The 19,941-nt window shown below is 41.9% G+C and overlaps 1 protein-coding gene across 1 annotated transcript; it reads right to left on the bottom strand.

Moving 5' to 3' along the window:
* On the bottom strand, positions 1 to 18,611 carry ANKRD42 (ankyrin repeat domain 42). Its single transcript, XM_009588159.1, has 12 exons — positions 18,593 to 18,611; positions 17,419 to 17,582; positions 15,776 to 15,883; positions 15,348 to 15,467; positions 14,587 to 14,722; positions 10,893 to 11,093; positions 9,763 to 9,888; positions 8,122 to 8,227; positions 7,328 to 7,503; positions 6,798 to 6,924; positions 3,905 to 4,049; positions 1 to 93 (listed from the first exon to the last, which is right to left on the bottom strand). Exons 1-12 carry the CDS (start codon positions 18,609 to 18,611, stop codon positions 1 to 3), a joined length of 1,521 nt encoding a protein of 506 aa, XP_009586454.1.
* Positions 18,612 to 19,941: the final 1,330 nt, after the last annotated feature.

Genomic DNA, 19,941 nt, shown 5'->3' with positions numbered 1-19,941 from the left:
TCAGCGCAGTCTCACAAACACTCCTCCAGGGCTGCAGGCTGGTTTCTTTACTTTCTTTTTCTCTTTGGAAGACTTGGAGGTGGTCTCAGCTTCCTGAAACAAAGGACATTGCAGCCATTAAATAGCAATCACTTAAACCTGCTACCTCATAAGACAGGATTTAAAAATCTACGGCTTTGAGTAACCAGAGAATATTGTGTTCAAACTGAAGCGAGGCAGAGCATAGTCCCAGGGCATGGGATGACAGTCACAGCAGGGTGAGATTTGAAGGCCCCTTGGTTGTAACTGTCACTCAGAGCAGAAGTTTTTGAAAACAAACCTGCCTCAATAGAAGTTGTCTCCAGTGCCAGCTAGTTAACCTAATGCCCAACTGGACTTTTTCAGACTGCTGCTGGTAAAAAATCTGACTACAGCCACTCTTCCACCCTAGAAATGGGGCACTCTATGCCGCAGTTGTCCCAGATTTTTAATCCTGCCAGGGGAGTAGAATGGGTAACGTCTTGAAGTGAGCTGTGGAAGCAGAAAGTGGCTTTTCTTTCAAAGGTGGAGGCGGCTGGCCTGAGGGTCTCAGCAGCATGGAGAAGATCAGTCCCAAGGATACAGTGGGAAGCAAACAGCTGTAGGAGCATCACAGTGTGTATATGGTGGCAGGGAAAGCTGGCACAGGGTAAAGGAAAGGGAAAGAAGTCATAGGAAGGCAGGAAAGGTTCAGAAACAATCCTGCAAGGGAGGGCAGGAGGAAGAAAGCGGGGAAGGGGGATAGAGGGAGATGGAGAGAACCATGCAATGGGGTTGTGCGAGACCACACTGCATTGCTCAGGCACACACAGGCACCTTTGAACGTAAACTGTGAAGCCAGCACCCTGCACAAGTGTGTGACACAGGCACCATAGCGACCTGAAGGCCTTGCTGCCTTGAGTTGCAGCAACTGAATGCCATCTGGCCATGCTGTGCTGAGTTGCAGCAATTGAATGCCATCTGGCCACGCTGCACAGGCAGCCATGCTGTGTTAGCCTGGGATCAGACGATGGCAACAGAAGGACTACAATTCTTGGGATGGAAATTCCTGTGTCCTTCTCTTAGGACGTGCAGCACAGCGCAGTCCACAGCTCCTGCTGCCAGCTGCCTAGGGGTGGCATCACCTCTGCTCTCAAGGGGCCTGAAATGCCCTAGATGTTTCAATGGCCAAATCCATGCACAGCTTAAATGGTAACAGAATTGAGCTTTGAATGCTTGTTTCCAGCTCAGAGCATCCATCAAGCATTCTTACCCATCACACTCAGAAAAGGACCATTATCTAGTAGGGACACTCCAAGCACCTGGGCCTCATTCAAACCTGGCAGAAGAAGGCAGTAACATTACCCCTTTTACCCAGCAACCCAATTTGGCCTCCAAGAAATATTTACATGTTTCATGTGAAGCACAGGCCAGCTCCCCCCTCCTGCATGATTGCCCTAATAATTGGTTTTTATAAAGGTGTTTTCTCTCATTCACTCCCTCTGGACCAATGTATATTGAATTACAGTGGTAACACTGCACAGCTGCAAGCAGGGGAATGAATATAGCTCCATCTCAGAAGAGCAGACATCGTGCTAGTTAGACCATCCCTCTGGGATGGGTCTTCTGGGCTTCTTTAGGCAGAGGAAGGAGCTAAATGCGTCACCCACATTGTCAGTGACTAGAGTCCCCGCCTGGTTACAGCAGGACCCTACAGTTACACAGTCAAGGCAGTGCGATGGTCAAGGAAGTCAAGCGAAGCCCCCAGAACAGCAATGAACAGCCCAGGCTGGCAGGGCCATGCGCCTTTTCCACAGGCTGCACGCTTGAAGAACCAACAATGTTACTGCACACCAGTTCCCACAACCCATAGCAGGAGGAATTTAGATGCCTCACCCAAGGCTGCCGATTGACTGGATGGCAAAGATCTGAAAAAGGGGGTCTTGACTGTCACATCAGTTTGTGGGAGTTACGTAGCAGGGAAAGGTCTGAAATGCCAGCTCTCTTGTCCCCAAAGTTAGTATGTGAACTTCTGATCTATCCTCAAAATTTGATTTTAAAAAAAGCTATAGTTTTTCTGTCTTTGCCTGCTAAGCCAATCGATAGTTCATATCTGCATCTTCCTTGCTGTCAGCAGGCTTGATAATTAAGATGATAGCAGATGACACATGAGAACACTCACTGAAATCAGCCGCTGCACACAGCAATACAGTACTATACTACTGTTCTCCACCAACTCATCTCCCAGTCTGGTATAAAAGGGAGGAAAACAAACCAGTTCTGAAGCAAAAGAAATATCCTACAACATATGCTGCAATTGCTACAGACCATGCCAGCTGGGGGTGAGGGGCTGACATATCAGGTTGATACCTGATGTGAGCAGCAAGAAAGGTGGCCTGATTAGAAGGAGAAAATTAGTGAACAGAAGAAACTGCCTGCTGAAAAATACTGACAGAGAATATGTCTGTCAGCCTGGGAACTGTGAGGCTGGAAACCAGAAACATCCTTGAAAAGTGCAGCTGGCCTCTTTGGAGCACAGCTGTGGTACCTAAGAACCAGAGGCATCCTGGGATTCCGACAAGCGCAAAACCAAGGGATGTAAAGGCAACTAACTTATTGCCTGAAAAGGTGGAGAATAGTCTGGAAAAATAAAAAATGGTCTGAAAGAATAGAAACCTCACCATCTATTGGCCGTTACAGGTGAAAAGTAGAAAATTAGAAACAGAAACATCAGCATCTATTGGCTGCTTGCAGTGGTGGTGTCCTCCACTCTCTTATGTCTCTATGATATAAAAAGGGCTTAATTTTTAATCCAAAATCGAGCCTCTCTCTCTCAGAACTTCCTGTGCTGCACATACTTTTCCTTTCCTAACAGGCTGAATTCTCTGCATGAACTTTCTACGAGATCTTAGGGCTCTCACCAGGGACGCCCGGCTGACTCCACACTCTGTGACATGGATCATCTTTGAAGTGACTGTTATTTTCTTGGTCCCTCTCTGGGCCCACTTTTGGGGTTCAGTTTGTCTTCCCCTCCTTTGGGGATGGTTGGGTCCCCCTCTGGGATCAGTTTGTCCTCCCCTCTGGGATGGTTTGGCCCCTTCTGAAATCTGTCTAATTCACTTCATACTGATATTATATATCCTTATAGGTAATCTATCATAAGTATATCAGCTGTTATATTGTTGATAAGTTTGCTTCACTAATGCTAAGTTTGTAGTAACCTCTAATAGTATATACCTTCTTCGTTACTGCTATACTATTGATTGCTACCATACTGTTTATTGATTGCTAATAGTATTTTGTAATAGCTTGATACATATATTTATATTTGCTTTATTAATCATAGGTATACTTGCTAGTGGTGATTTTGTGGTAGTATACTTCCTGGTGGTGACTTTTGCGGTATTTGTGGTAAGCTGTAATAAAATAGAGAAATTTAGAGGATAAAAGCCTCTGTGTTCTTGTGTATTACAGAATCCTACAAACCCACGGTTGTGATCTCTACGCACTCGCAGGCCAGGTAACCCTTTAGTGGTGACAACACCTCTCCTGAAGCACCAGTCCAGTCTCAGATACCAGCTACCAGCCAAGATGAACTGTCAGTCACTGTATATACAGCATGAAAGTATTTGGAGATCAGTCCACTCCCTTTTGCTAATATGAAGAATATCGGTGCTTCTCTGCTGTGGTACAAAGAGAAACTGATATCCTTTCACAGCACAGACACTGTCAGGACGCGACAAAGGCTACTGCTTACTTCAGTGTCCCAAGCTAAAAGCTGCTAGCACATTTACTCCAGCATTTCCTAGCACCATGCCTGGGAATTTTAGTGAGGTCAAGCATGCACAAGCAACAGGCAGTAGCCTCTGTCCCACGCACTGGGGGAGTTCATGTGGCACTCACTCACCAGGGGGAGAGCAGGGGGGACACGGGTTTTCTCCAGGCTCTCTCTAAGGTGGCTTATCTGAGCACGGTAGTCATCCAGCTGGCTCTCCAGCTTCTCCCGTCTGACTCGCTCGTATTCTAGCTGGGCCTCCAGCTCCCTCACAGCCCTGCCAAAACCAAAGGAGACAAGCAGAGCATTAAGTGCATCCAAACCTGCCCTGGCTACTCCACGTCGTCCTGTGCCTTTGCTAAGGAACAGGTTAGTCACAGCAGAAAGCAGTGCAGTACTCCTCACACCAACTGTGCTGGTGTGAGCTACAGTGTGCTCCTGGCCCAAGACTCTCTGTAACAGCTCTAAACAGCTGGTTTTCCTTCTTCAGCTGTCAGCTGTGCAATCTGACCACGAGATGGAGACGTCTTCCCACACATGGAGCCAGATACTGGGGTCTTGGGTAGGCTGTAACCCAGGTCCATCTCCAGCTGCGGAAAAGGGAGAAGTGCCCAAGGAGCAAAAAGGTTAGTATGAAATAGAGAAAAAGCATAAAACTGGGATTCTGGAGGGGCCAGGGGCAGCTTTTTCGTTTACATCTGGTGCCTCTACATCCTTCCTATTGATTGGCTTAGCCACAGATGAGGAATACTCAAATGACAGCCTGCATGACACTTACTAAAGGGAAACAGAAGCACTGGCTGATATACAGTTGCACAAGATCTCATCGGTCACACCCCAATGGCTCCTAAATTAATTGAGATTCCTGGAACTGGTTAGCTGAGACATAATTCACATATACTCTTATTATAACAGCAATTGACCTCAGCAACCGAGTCATCTGGAGTTGAGCTGGCTCTCCTCTGCATCAGGATGAATTAGCACAGCTACAAAGATGGAAGATTGGTAAAAGGAACAGGGAGACATCTGCCCTGTGGATTCAAACAGCACAGCAGGAAAGCTCTCAGCAAGAGCTACTGCATTTCCCGGACTGAAGTATTCCTGACTCACGCAGCCCAAAGCTATCAGGCTGTATCAGCCTTACTGACACTGTAAGAATGGCCTGTGCTTATGCCAGGAAATCAGTGCTCAGGGGGGACAGGCTGACTTCTAGCACGCTTCAGATTAATGAGACACAGCTTTAAAACTGTGTGGCACACACACGGTGGCCATTTTTTCCATGCAATGCAGCCTGGTCAAAGGACTGCGCAGTGGTTCACAACAGGCCTCTTACAGCCAGAAAACATGGACTAAAGCAGGAATCTTCAAAATCTGCTACAGTAGCCTTCCCAAGTGGCAACTCCTGCTTTTCATTTAGCAAAATGGTGTTGTCATTAAATATTTGAAAATAGTGAGGCTTTATAGCATATGACACAAGCATCTTGGAGTTTATCCACAGGTAGGTACCCTGAGAAGGGTAGGTAGGTATGATGAGAAGCGGTATTTCCATTTCAAAAGGCCAGTGTGGAGCTAGGGATGCTCTCTGGCCTCCACAGATGAGAGAGACCCTTCAGAGATCCTCACAATTTTTCTAATTTAGCCACACATGGCACAGAAAGCAAAATCCCTTAAAGAGCCTTATCAGAGCCCTCTAATAGATACTGCTAGCTTTTGAGTAGCTGCTTTATCCAAAATGAACTCTAATTTCTGCCATTAGTCAACAGTGACTTTTCTATCATTGCAAACAGATTGCTCTGACCTTCCAACATAGGCATCAACATCTGAGCTGGTCAACGTCCTCCTTTAAAGCCAGGGGAGACACTCCTTGAAGTGATGAATCTCATCCTGAAGTACATGTCTAATTATGCCCTGAAAGTGCCTACATCTCTCCAAGAAGTCTAAAAAGGAGCTCAAGGTAACTAACTCGGATGCAGATATCTACATTGCAGACATACCAAGTTACGGAAGATGGACTTTCAGCCTGGGCTGAGTCAAAGGGTGATCTGGAACAAAAGGAAGTCCTGACCTCAGTTTCTTGGCTCATATATGGCTGTGAATCGAACTTCCTAATTCCAGTCTGTGACACCTATTACCTGCTCTAAATCCACAGAGACTGGCAAGTCTGCTGTCTTCTTGATGGCATGCAAGCCCTCTGGATACAGTCTCCTCTCAGTGACCAAATAAGGATAGTAGTTTGGGGTGGCCCAAACACATAATGGACGTGGTTATCTAGAGAGACTGAGAACAGTGGGTACCCAAATTTTTGACAGGTAGAGGTGAAGACAGGGCTGTCTTTTGGATGCTGCATTATTGTTTAAGCTCTCAATCTTTGATAGACAGAAGGGCTTTTCTTTGAAACTTGGACAGTCTGCCCATCAAATCACCTGACCAATCTAACAGAACCCTTTCATTTAATGGAGACCCTGAGAATTAGACAGACATTATGAAAAGCGTTTCACGTGCAAGGGCAGGTTTGCTGAGATTTCTTTTTTCTGTGGTCTGGATATGTATGAGCTAATGCTTTCTTGACCATAGAAATATATTGCCCTTGACACAGAAATATAGCAGGTCATTGAATAATTTCTGCTGTACATGCACTTCCATCCAAGCCATGCTAAGACTAATGCCTTTTTTCAGATTTATTAAAGTGCATACACGTATTTGGCATCCTCAATGCAAACAAAACAGCCAGAACTTATCAATCAGACCTACTGCACATATGCTGCAGGAAAACCTGAAGGCCTAACAGGTAATCTTGCCCAAGAAATGCAGACCCATCAAACGCTTGTGCTGTGGGGCTGATCCTGGTGGTAGAAGTCTAGAAATGGTCAGGCAAATTGCTGAAGTCCGTTTCTTTTTGGCCTGGCTGAAGTTGATAAGTGGAAAGGACAGAATGGCCAAAACAACTTGAGTGTAAGTTAGACTTAAAGAAGGCTTTAAAACGGGCCTCACAATGTTAAACATTAGCAGGACAAGTTAACCTTACTTCTCAACTTTCCTTTCTTCTTTTTTCATCTTCTTCTCCTCTTCAGTTATTCCTCCCAGCTGTCTGTAGTTGCTGTAGGCAATTTCTAGAAGTTGCTGAAGTTCTTGAATCTTGCGGTAGGCCCTTACTGTAAGACAGAGTTCTCCAGATAGGTAAAATGCATGGAGAAGACAGTCATGCTGGATTCCAACAGTCTGGAAAATAGTCTCACAAACAGAGCAGAAATCACACTGCTCAGCAAATACTGAGCTACACCTGACACCCACACAGCAGACAGATCTCAAAAACAAGTAGCAATCCAATATGGTTTCACCAACATGGATTAAAACAGCGTAACACCTATGTTCTGATTGCCCTCTGCTTTCTAATTTTCCACAATTTGTCTGGATGCTCAGTGGTACAGATATCCTGTCAACTATCTCATCTTACAACAAAAAAGGCACAGCAGTTGGCAGAAACTGTGCAACTAGGACTATAATGTCTTGAGACCAACTTTTTCAAATAAGGAGTGATGAAAAGACAGTGCTTACTGCGTGCGTTCCTTTTCTCTGCTTTATCCAGGGTTAAATCTTCTTTGCTATCTGTACTCCCTTCCACACCATGTGTTTCAAAAAACTTTATGTTGTTTGCATCTAGTTCTTCATCACTGGAGTTACTGTCTCCAGTTCTTTGTGTCAAAAGTTCCACAGCTGCCAGTTGGGCAAATCTGCATAAAGAACAGTTAACCCACACTGAAATATCCCCATCATCGGGAAAAATGCAGCCATGCTCCCTGCATGTGACAGAAACTCTCTGAAACTCTTCATGTTCCCATTTATCGGAGCGGGTTTCAGGATTAAAGGCAGCACTGGTACACAAACTATGAGCAGCTAATCTGCTTTTTGCAGTATTCTGATGGCATAAGTTCTGCCTCAATGAAATCTTATGACAATGACTCCCACATCAGAGGTATCTTTTCCTTTGCAGATTTTCTTAATCTGCATTAACTGTATTACTTTTATTAATGCAAAAATCAACTGGTCTTCACTAGTTCTCATTTACTTTGTACAGCTGGAGCATACTGGCTCAAAACTTTCTTTTTGCAGATCAGCTAATTTTCATCTTCTTTTATGTCTGACCTCGCCAAAAAAAAAAATTAAGTGAAAACTAAAACCTTTTATAGCTACAATACAGCTTTGCTTATCACTCAGAGCTGGAATTCATGGCCCTGATCTGTTCTTGCTTCATCACTAAAAATCAGGATTAATTCCAACAAAGCTGACATGATATTGATATATAAATAGTAAGTAAATAAATGACAGAGCTACAGGATATGTACTGCTACCTCTTGGCTACATCCTTTGGAGTCTCTCCAGCATCATTTGTAACATCACAGTCAGCTCCCATTTCAATCAACCACTGTAAACAATGGATATGCCCCTGTCCAGCAGCTAAGGGAAAGAAGGTGCACACAAGTCAGTTATATACAACTGAAGTGTTTCAAACTTAAAATGTCCCCCTCTTGTCATTATTTGACAAGCCAGAGGTTGGGTTCACTAAAACACCACAGAGGAGATACTATTTAAATGGAAGCCTATATATCAAGATGCTCAAGTCACATGGGTACACACAGTTTTGGGGAAGATCATGCAATGTAGTTTTGTGCCTCTTTCTAGTTCCAGAAATTTACTGGCAACTCTTCCTGGACACGAGTTAAACTAAACTTGCCCAGTCTCATGCACTGAGCATGAGACACACACATAATGCTGCCTCACACTTTCTTGCATATGTCATAGATTTGCAGCAAAGCAGTATCGCCTCTCTCCAACTCTGGGCTCCCATACATCAGACACAGCTGTTTGCCCCAATCTGTGATGTGTGGTGCTGTCTCCTGGAGAAGGAGAGAAGCCAGGGCTTTGTGCTGGAGCTATAGGTACATCATTTCTTGGGCCAGACACTCAAGGCAACACTTCTCAGCTGCAGCCTAACACAACAGCTTTGCGTAGTCATTATGATCTGGCACGGCTACCGCTCATACCACGTGGTGCCAGGAATGATGTCTCACGTATGGAAGATGGTATTTGGCATGTCTAGCTGAAACCTGTAAGCTGTTTTTCTCAAGGAAGAATAAATCCACTTCTTGACAGCACCCCCTTTGGGTGTTTACCATATTTGTTTTCTTACTGAGATAAGGAAATGAAATTACAATCAGACATAGTATTTCCCCATAACACCACCAACGTAAAGACTGGGGATGAAACAATTGTAGGTTAGCACCATTCCAAGAAAAGAGGGTGCGAAAGAATGTAGAAAACACTTTTAAGATCAATACATACCAATTTTCATAATGAGAATTTTAATTATGTTTTTAAAAATTCTACCATTTATTCAAAAAGAAATGTGGGAAATAGTGTTAAAAGCATATTACAAGAATACCTCCCTCTTTCTTTCCTCTCCTATTCTTTCAGACATTACTATGAAACCCTCAAACACAAAAGGACCATTTTTCTGTAATGCTAGCACTCCACTACATATCAAGGTGTTAAATACCAGAAGTTTACCTTCCTTCACAGCATGCTACCAAATGCCTTTGTTGTGGTTTTTACAACACATCTCCACAGTACTGATATGTCCAGTAAATAAAAGCCCAGGCCACAATACAGATGATCCTTATACCAAACTAGCCTGTGTTTCTAAAAGTCACATCTTGCCTGATAAAAAAAACTATTTAGTTTTCAGTTTAGATGTTGTTTTCTCTTTAATATAACCTCTTCTTTCTTGACTTCAGCTTGGTATTTTGTTTTTAAAGTGACACCTACACACACATACGTCACAAAGTGTGTTTTTCAGAGTTGCCCTTTCGAGCCTTCAGGAAATGAGATGCTGTTTTTCATGAAGTTTATCTGATGAGCAGCCACTTGAAAAACTAAGTAAACAAGACAGCAACAAACAGTAACAAGCTGAAACACAGATCATAATTACTGACCTTTGTGCATGAGAGTGGATCCCTTATCATCCCGCTCATTAATATTGATTACTCCACTTCTCACTAATCTTCTGAGCACAACCAAGTCCCCTTTGAAAGCAGCGCCATGGGCTGGGAAAGCTAACACTGAAAATGAAATGCACATGTTTCCAAACAGATGCCAGTAAATCCACTAAACATGCTCATATTTGTCTCTCACTGCTTGCCTCTCTCACAGCAACTTATGCATGGGCACTTCATAGCTGTAGTTAGCCACGTTAATGCACCCTTAATCAGTTAAAACGCAGCTGCATAACTAGCACTGTTCATCATAGACTTGATTAAACATGTCTTGGTTATGGCTACAGGCATCTTATACAGTTAAGAGATTAATTTAATAAACCTCAAATAGCAAGTATACTTTTGTTTTACAGTTGATGTTGTATTACTGGTGGTAACTGTAGTCATTTGCCTATTTCGAATTTCATAGTCTAACCAAATATATAAACTATTTTACTTCTTGCTTAAAAACTACCCATATAATTTGATTTTTCTAGTCATTTTTTATAGACAGGGAGTACTGACATATATACATCTATGTAAAATGACAAAAGACTAGCAGATAAGGATAGTAAGTGCCTGGAAAAAGTAGAGAGGTGAAGGTGCAGTTCTCATATCCTTGCTCTGCTGAAGGTTCTCCTTACAGACCTTGTCCCACTTGCATCCTTTGGCTGTTCTGACTGCAGTAGTATTGCTGGTTAGCAAGTAACCTTAACTTCCGTGGGATATTTCCAGGCTAAGTTGCTATTCGATGCAAGTAAGGGATTCTGAGCAGGTAAATCTGAAAACTCATGAAAATTATACAGCTTGGCTGGATGTCTACTGGAGTCCAAGAACATGGATAACTTGGTATTCATAGTGCAACATAGTGTGACATGTTTTATTTCAATAATGGGTAAACCTAAGACATTTATAAAATCACATTGAGTATCCCAGTCTTAGCTATCAGTAAGTGTAGTAAGTATTGAAAGGAACAGCTCTTCCTTATATTGGTAACTTAAATGTTATACTTCTGCTCATACAAGTTTCAGAATCAGGCATTTCTATAGAATTACAATGCCTATTTTAACAGTATCTTGATCCATACTCACCTTCCTGTGTCTCTGGATGCTCCTCCTCTATTTCCACACTGTCAATATATTGCAGAATATTATCTTTATAGAACCGTTCAGCCAAGTCCCTTGGAGTCTCTCCTTGGTCATTCCTGGCTTTCAGTGTGTGCATGACACTGGCCATTTTACTGACGAGGAACTTAAAGCAATGCAAGTGTCCTTCCATTGCTGCCAGATGAGCTATAGAACAAGGTGAAACAAAGTATGTTGGAGCAGGGCACTGCTGCCCACCAAGAAAGCAGTGTTCTCACCGCTAGTTAGATCTAGCTCATCTACCAGCATTTGAGCCGTCCAATATGGCACAACAAGTGGGAGCAGCCTCAGTTGGATAGGGGATGCTCAGCTCCTATCCAGGACAGAGTTCAGCTCTATGCAAAGGAGGTAAAAGAGTCAAGGATAGGATCTGCAAAGAAGTCTCCCTGGCAGAGCTGATTGCAGGAGACAACACAACACTGCCAAGAGACCTTTGAGTACTAACTAGGAGAGTGTGTCACTGGGGTCTCATCTTCCCCATGAATACAAATCTCACTCCTCAGCAGCTGTCTGATTTTGCTGTCCTAGAAATACTCGTAACAGAGGGCCAGCAAGGGATGCCCTGATTAGGAGTCGAGGCTATTTCTGCTTTAGTCCCACCTCTACTGTGCCACCACAAACAAGTTTTGTCACACCTCTGCATCTTACCCCACCAATAAAATGAGGAGAGTGACATTCACTTTACTGGGTAAAGTATTTGAAGGTAAATCCCTTGACAGAGGCTTCTATTCACAGTACTTCTGTCGTACATTTCTTTCCTTCAACTGTTGTAGACAGTTGCTATGTGCAGGAGCCGCTCCACCTCACCACAGCAGTGACGGCTTCCCTGTTGGGGGTCAAGTGTTTCCTCCCCTGCCCGTTAGGCTATGCTGAGGTTTAGTTACTTAATATTACTAGAGCGCTGGGCCTATAACAAAGTAAGAGGTACAAAACACATGCTCATTATTTTTAAATGATTAGTATTCTCTAGTCCCGTTAATGGGAAGAAGTTGCCAAATAAATGCTTATTATGTGTTATCACTCCATGAAAATGCTCTGTAAAAGTTGGCTGATGCTCTACGGGAAAAAGGATTAGTTTGTCTCCAGGTGAGAATCTCATTATCTTCACAGTTAATAAACAAATGTACCCAGGACCAAAAAAAAACATGTCACTTAAGCTAATTTTTGGCACACGCAAGTTCTCTATAGCAAACTATCCACAGCTTTCCAGAGCATAATTGCTCTAAAAGGTGATGGATATTGGTTTTACCGAAAGATGACAATACTTAGGTACAGATGATTGCTAAAATTTAACGTGACAAAATCTGAGCTTCACTGAAATCAGGGCAGTTTTTCCCATTGTTCTAATTTTATTCAGCGAGTTAGTTACTCAGGGAGAAGTGAAAAGAAGAGGTACCTTCTTAAAAGTCAGTACTGATTACTAGTCAGCTGGTGAAAAACTGACTCAACCCTTATGAACCCACTTTCAGATACCTAAAATCTCAGGGATAAGACTTCACCTTTTGGGATTAAACTTTTTTTTTTAAAATCAGATGTCAGTCCTGTGCAGAAAGCGGTCAGAAAAGTTCAACATTTTCTGCAAAGATGGCAAGGGGAAAATAGATTAGAGAGTGGTATTCTGTCCATGTCTTTCTGCACAGTTTCAGTGGCATGCTGTGGAAGACACATAAAGGAAGTTTTCATAGGTGGCTTTTAACCTGTGTGTTTCTTAGTAGCTAGTGCCCAACATATAACTGTGCCATATGAGCCTCAGCCATGCTGAGCACTTGCAGCTGAGACTAAAGCCATAGAGTACTGTGATGTTAACACAAAATATGCAGCTTAACGCTGAGAACTTTGAAAAACCTTGTCTCAGGCATCACAAATAGGCAGTGGGTAGTTGGTGTTGGTATCTCAACTTCTCTGTGTTTCATCTCGCCTTTTATAAAATCAGGCTAACAGTATTTGCTCTTCTCAAAATGAGTGAAAAAACAGTGTCTGTGAAAAATTCAGATGTTGCACTACGATTAAATTAGTATTACATTTAGAACAGGTTTAACTAGTGAGCAATAAATGAAACATGGATATGGACAAAAACCAAATAGAGAGAGAAAACAAAATGTTGAATTAAGGAGCACAGCCCATTCTGTACATTGAATGAGCCACCGTTCTTCCCAAAAATTAGCATGCTATAGGTAATTAAAGCCTCTACTATAACACACACATGCAAAAGGTGCAGCCAAGTTTTAGGTGTATGGCATCGCAACCTCAGTAAATGTCCTTCAGTATACTGTTAGGAAAAATTATAGCACTGTCCAGCTAATCTTGAAGCTGAAGCATGTAAAGATGATTTAAGTTCACTTCACTGTTTCAGAAGCTGAGGAAAAGCTGGTCTGTACATCACACCACTTTATTAATCTTTTACTAGTAGTGTTCCAAAGCGTTTTCTTTCCTTTGAATGATAATATGATCAAATGAAACAGAAAAAAGGCTGGAGGATCAAGCTTCTGTAGATGTCAAAATAACAACAAAACCAATTTTCTACTAACCAGTATATACAGAGCATTTAAGTAGAACTGTGCTGGCATTTGCCACCTCTTTATAAAAGTCTTATCAGGGAAGTGTTCCCAAATGCAAATAAAGCTACCTTCTACTCTGCCACCAGGGTGCCTAACACCATGACCCCTTACTGCTAATACACCAGATGTCCCGCTGGGATGCAAAAGCCTCACATCCTTTAACAAGACCCAGGTTTGCAAAACAGAACACAGGTATCAGTTTACTAGGTAAGCGGTGCTTAACAGAGGGTAAAAGATTTTAAGAAGGCATTTAAAAAGATAACTCTAAACAAGCTATAAAGAAAAAAAAATACGCTATTTGGAACAAATAATGTGATAACCATACAAAGGAAAATGCTAAAAGGGAAAGGATGCAATGAGAACACAGGGTATGAACAATACAATTCACCTTACAGAGGATACTGAGGCAGTGGCATGGTAGGCAGAGGACACTGGAGAAACTATGAAGAGAAAGGAATAAACATGCCCATTTTTTGAGCTAAAGCAACTACGCTCATGATTATGAAAGGAGTACAGATTACAGGTAATACAGAATACCAGTATTCCAAAAATCAAGATGAAGAAATCACAGCTAAATGAGAACAAGGGGTCTACCAAATCAGTTAAGAAACGGTGGGATACAAAAACCTGCATATGAACGTGCCAGAATCTGATCGCACTGGCACAGCCATTAAAGCCTGGCACAAATTCGAAAAGGAACATATAGCAGCTGAAACCACCTCCTGCTCCACCTCTCCTCCTGTGACCTCCATTGGCACATGCGCTCCATCACATGCACATGAGATGCTGCCCACCTACACACCGCCTTCAGCCAGGCTCAGCCTGCTCCCTGTTCCAGCACCCATGAGCTCTGATCCTTGCCAGCAGCAGCAGGAGGTGAATAGGATACTGTCACCGACAGATAAATACATTGGATTTTATAAATTCCCCCATCATTATAAAAATGGAATTACTATGTTGATTGCATGGAATCAAATAGCAAATGCTGCTGGTGTGCATTACTTACAATTTGCTACAATTATCATATCACACAACAACTGTAAACCGAAGGTTAAAAAAACGTATGATTTACCCTGATATACCTGGAAGGTGTCCGTTGTTATCCACATCATCGACACACGCTCCCCATCTAACAAGAAGCTGCAAACATCCCAAGCGACCATGAAAAGCAGCATAATGAACAGGCTTCCAGTCATTCCTGTCTGAAACATTTACATTCTAAAATGAAAGCAGCAGGTTAATTCATTTATTTACGAATCTTAGACACAAGACAAATTTTATAAATAGGAATCAGCTGTTCATTGTGTTAAATTATTGAAATCAAATCAAATAGCTTTTTTCAAAGTTCATGCCATGTATGCAGTTCCCATTCCAAGATAGGTACTTTTCACAAGTTCCTGGTTTTATTTTTTATTTTTAAATTTATTTATTTGTTTATAAAAGCTGCATTTTTAGTCATACTTCTATCACTGCATTGGTCATTATTCCTTAAACATATATCTGGATTGTTTTTTTTAGTTTATGTCTCCTTTACTGTAGCAGATTTGTACAACTGCAAAACATCACAACCACCACACAGTGCCTGATCTTCATTTAAGGACATCCTCAGTGGAATGTGGTTTACTCACATTATTGATTCTCTCTAGATTTTTGGATCATTTCCCTAATGTATCTTACAATAAAAAAAATGGGAATTTACCCTAAAAATAAATTCACCAACAAGAACATACCAACAGTAATTAATCTACAGTCCTAAATCTCAGTTTAATCTAGGGAGAGTTTTGTTTGGAAAAAGGTATCAGACTGTCTCTGCGCTAAGGAACTGCGGGTAAAAGTCTCTCACCGCTCCACTTCGCAGTATGGTTTGTAAGGTGTAAGACTGCCCATGGGCTGCAGCTAAGTGGGACGGAGTGCACCCACGATCATCTTGAGCTTCTGCATTTGCTCCATTTATTAACAAAGCCTGAAAGAAATGCAAAGCAGAAGTTCAGTTCACAAGCTGAAAAACAAAACATTGCCTAGCAGGATGACTTGAAATGATCAGCAGGGTAACTCTGGGCTGACCTCAAGGCAATGACACTACACAAAATAAATCTGTTTCCACAGATAGCGCAAATGAGTGCACTGGTTTTAACAAGTGACTTGATTCCAGATGTAAAGACATCAGGATGAGATACAGCTCCTTTGGAGCTCTCTCAGCTGATCTTGATAACGAGCTTGTTCAAACTGAAGGTCTGCCCTACTTACTTTCGCTTGAGAGTTTATACGTACCTGCATGCAAGCATCCTGACCTCGGATAGCCGCAAGGTGAGCTGCTGTCCAGCCTCTGACAGTTATGTGTGTTGTATCAGCTCCATGCCAGAGCAACCAGTGAAGGCACTGCTCAACCAAAACCAAAGGTTTTTTATTGAACTATTCTTATCATGTATCTGAGGCACATTTTAACTATAATTTATCAGTGGATGTTACATTTCAAAACAGTATCGGAATACTTCATTATGGAAATATGAGACCCCAGATCATGCCTTACCCAGATACTTGTGCATTAGGAAGTTACAGGTAAGTTATACTTTCCAGGTTTCACCCAAGAGTACAAAAAGCACAAATAACCTACTAATTCAGACCCTAGCATTGATTTTACAGTATGATGTCTTAATTTTACTCTTCCAGATTTAAAATGCAATTTGTGAGAGTATTCACATGGCGTGAGGTAAAAACATTGGAAAAAACAATGCAAAACGTGCTCACTTGAATTCCAGCTAAAATTATTGGCAGGAAAAATACCATGAACCAACTTTAAGGCCTCATTTAATTTATTAGGCTCCTTAGGTGTACGCAATCCCATCTCTCTTCTCATCCTTCCACAGCTTAGTTTTGCTTATTCATCTTTTTCCAGCAGATATTATTGCTTGCAATGGAAAGCTTTATGGACTATCCAAAAACAGCTAGAGACCAGTTAAAACTTTTTATTATATATTATTATGATTTATTATCTTCTTTTAGGCCAGCCTACAGCTCTGGTTCCTCCACTGTTTCCACGAAGGAACTTAGCGACAAATAGATGATAGATAATTCAATGAAGTCTAATACATTGATTGCAAAGTAGGAGAGTCAAATGAAAACTGGCAGGAAAGGGTGGGTAAGCAATCTGTTTTTAGGGTTGACAACATGATGATCAGCATTTTCTTGACAGTTTCTGTACACTCCAGTAACAGCACTGCACTTACTATTTCTTGAGTTTAGCAAGAATTTTACATTCTTTCCTTTAGGACATGAATTTTTACATGGTTATTCATGGCCTTGTTGCTTCGTTAGATTGCTATAAAGATTGTACAAGGAGGCTGCAACAAGGTGAATGTTGTGCTGAATACAGCAGCTCTACTTCAGCAGTCCTCCTGGAAGTTCAAAACATTCATGCAAGCACCTGCTGATTTCTCCATCAATATTCAACAGTTTTATTTATTAAAATAAAATGTATTAGGACTGTTTCTATAGAGAATGAGGCATGAGACAGGACACTGGTAAACAGAATGAACATGTTTTCATGTCACTTTTCACCTGTTTCAATCACCGGCTGAACATTTTACACATCTTACAGGATTTTCTAGGCGTCCCAAGAGAAGGAAAAAACACGATAGGGACCAAAGAAGGCTATGAGTCTGGAAGGGAGACCATAGGGCACACTTTGCTCAGAGTAAGAAAATCACCGATTTTGTAAAATCTGGCAATGTTGACTATATAAACTGCCTGGAGCTTCAGAAAGGCTCTTGGTGATATATTTAATGAGAAAAACAGGCAGAGATTATTATTTAGCTTGATCAAAGCTAGCAATTTTGTGTGCAGCCTCTCCCCAAAAAGGAAAACATTAACCTATAAAAACCTTGCTGTGTCTGAACACTAACATAATGTTTTACCTCCAGACTTCCAGAGTGTGCAGCACAGTGCAACGGTGTGAATTTGTGGACTAAATCCACCTCATTAATACTGGCTCCACTCTTTATCATTGACGCAAGCTGTTCCACATCACCAGCTTTCACTGCCTCATGTACACTAGTATAATTTTGCTTCTTCTTGACAGCTAGTGAGGAATAATAAAAGGGCATTAGTCAGTTCAGCAACATTTAAGAGAGAGGAAATAAGTGATGAATCAAAGAAACATCAGGGTATCAGCTTCACAGGAATCAACCAAAATGTTCGGAGTAACCTACGAGATTGAGATTCGTATCAGCAGGAATCCTAAGTCACTATTTCTGTTTGTGAGAAACACAGCAATATGCAAAAACCTGAGACAGCCATGCCCCCTCCAGCCCCAGAAAAGTGCCCAAAAGAGTAAGATCCAGAAGAAAGATTACAAGAAGCACAGCAAGAGCAGTCCACCCCAACACTGGCTCTCTTCTGAAACTGCAGGCATCACAAATTCTTTCATTAATCACATTTTCAAGAAAGACACCAGGAAGGCTTCACGCTTGGGCAAACAAACTCTCAGCCATCACTTCCCAGGTGTTTCACATGGCCATGCTCCTGCTGCTGCTGCCTAAGGACTTGGCATAGCACTGCATACCACACTGGAGGGCACCAGAGCCTTCACCAAGTGAGCATACCAGGTAATTGCTCTTGACTGAGCTACACGGATCAGCTTCAGGACAAGCTGATGTCAAAATTAAAGCTGCTGTAGAAAAACAGTTCTTTATATATCATGTTAGTAATCCTGCATTGCTCTCTTGCTAGAACTACGGCATTGTTCTGTCACGGCTCACTGTTAGCAGCCTGATATTTTGCTCCCACCAAAGTCAATAACATTTTCATTGAATTCAGTGGCACAGAATCAAATTCTACATGTAGAAGCAGTGGGGTCAAAAAAAAAAAAAAAAATCCATCAACAGGCCATGGGATCAAATAACCTGTGTTCTCCTTCAGGCCTTTCCACCGATTAACTACGTGACTGGAAACAATGGGAGTTACATATCCAAACCCCCTTGCAACATCTTGATATCTTGCCAAAACTTGTAAATAAAGTAGATCTAATGGCTGAGGGGGCTAACTTCAGATAGTCAAGCATAAGAGGAACCTAAAAAAATTAGTAATCACCTTCTAAGGTAGTCATCATTCCAGTACCAAAATGCACTAACACAGTTTCATTAGATTTCACGCTGTTAGGAGAAGTCTTCAAGAGGTGGGCTGGTGTTTTGCAAGTCAAGCAAGCATGAAAATGTAGGTTTTAAGGTATTAGTGCCTCAGCTTCTCCGCCTGTGGAGAAGAAATGGTAGTAGTCGTTAAAACTGTTACACAATTTGAGATAAAAAACATTAAAGAATATAAATCAGAGGTTGCATGAAAATCTTTGTGATATGTGTAAAAAAAGCACTTAATACTATGAAAAACAGCCTTCACAGTTTGCCAGTGCCTATTTTTACGTAATCTGTAGTGTGATAGTAGTGCTCAGGCAGATTTGGGGTGCCACACAGAGGAAAGGAGGGCTGAAACTGTTTCAGTAATCCAGGCTGACAGTAACACACCCTCTGCTGTAATACACCACCTGAGCTTGTGGCTGTGTATCACTCCACTTCCACCTGCCCCAGCTCAGCGGGCTGTATCGCTGCCCTGCACAATGCGGCTTCAGTTAAGAACTGGGACTCCATCCTGCAAAATACGGTATGAGCAAACAGCAGCAGCATAGAAACACAGAATAATTCAGGTTGGAAGGGACCTCAGCAGGTCATCCAGTTCATGTTTTTGAAGAATATTTAAGTATGTTTTGTGGTTTGAGTTGTTTTTTTAAAGAGACAATATCACCAGGACATAACTTTCCCACAAGGGAGCCATTTCTCATTATGCCAAGTGAGGGTTACAGACTTCAGCGCAATTATACAGACTTACATCAGAAGAAGATCTGGCCAATTACACTACTTGCCAAAATACTAACGTGTTTAACACAATGTTCCAGTGCAACAAGTTCAAGGTAATCCATATTTTTTTTTATCCAGAAGAAAAGCAAACGACAAGGCCGACCAGCAGAGTGAATTTTGCCTCCCTTCTCCCTCTAGAGACCTACCAACTGTACGGAGATTGATGCCAAGTGCTGCTACATGGCTTCTTGGCGCAGGCCACCATGAACATGCCGAAGGCGCTTGCCCTGGGACTGAAGTTCAGTAAACAGCTGTTAACACGAATTCTGTAAAAAATACGTTGATTTTGAAAGTGAAGGACAGGTTCCATAATTTTAGTGCCATTTTTTTATCACGACTGTTATCAAATGCTCCTTGGATGTTCTAAGAGAAAACTCCTTTGTAGAAAGAATTAAGTAAGCATTTTGAGACGAGTACCTTCCAAATTCAATTAAAGAAATTAAGTGAAGAAGAATATGGCTCAGAATAGGGGAAAGAAACAATTTTAGGTTTTCCAGCGTTTCTGCAACACACAAAAACAATCCAATGCAG

The sequence above is a fragment of the Fulmarus glacialis genome, unplaced genomic scaffold (assembly GCF_000690835.1).
Source record: "Fulmarus glacialis isolate BGI_N327 unplaced genomic scaffold, ASM69083v1 scaffold1132, whole genome shotgun sequence".
Lineage (NCBI taxonomy): Eukaryota > Metazoa > Chordata > Aves > Procellariiformes > Procellariidae > Fulmarus > Fulmarus glacialis.
Note: the sequence above shows the minus strand (reverse complement) of the source record. Positions and strands in the feature narration are given on the sequence as shown.

Coding starts and splice junctions, on each gene's coding strand:
- ANKRD42 (XM_009588159.1), bottom strand. Junction 14,723..15,347: donor CCATACTGCGAAGTGGAGCG/GTGAGAGACTTT, acceptor CTTTCATTTTAG/AATGTAAATGTTTCAGACAG. Junction 7,504..8,121: donor CCAAAGGATGTAGCCAAGAG/GTAGCAGTACAT, acceptor TTCTTTATGCAG/ATTTGCCCAACTGGCAGCTG.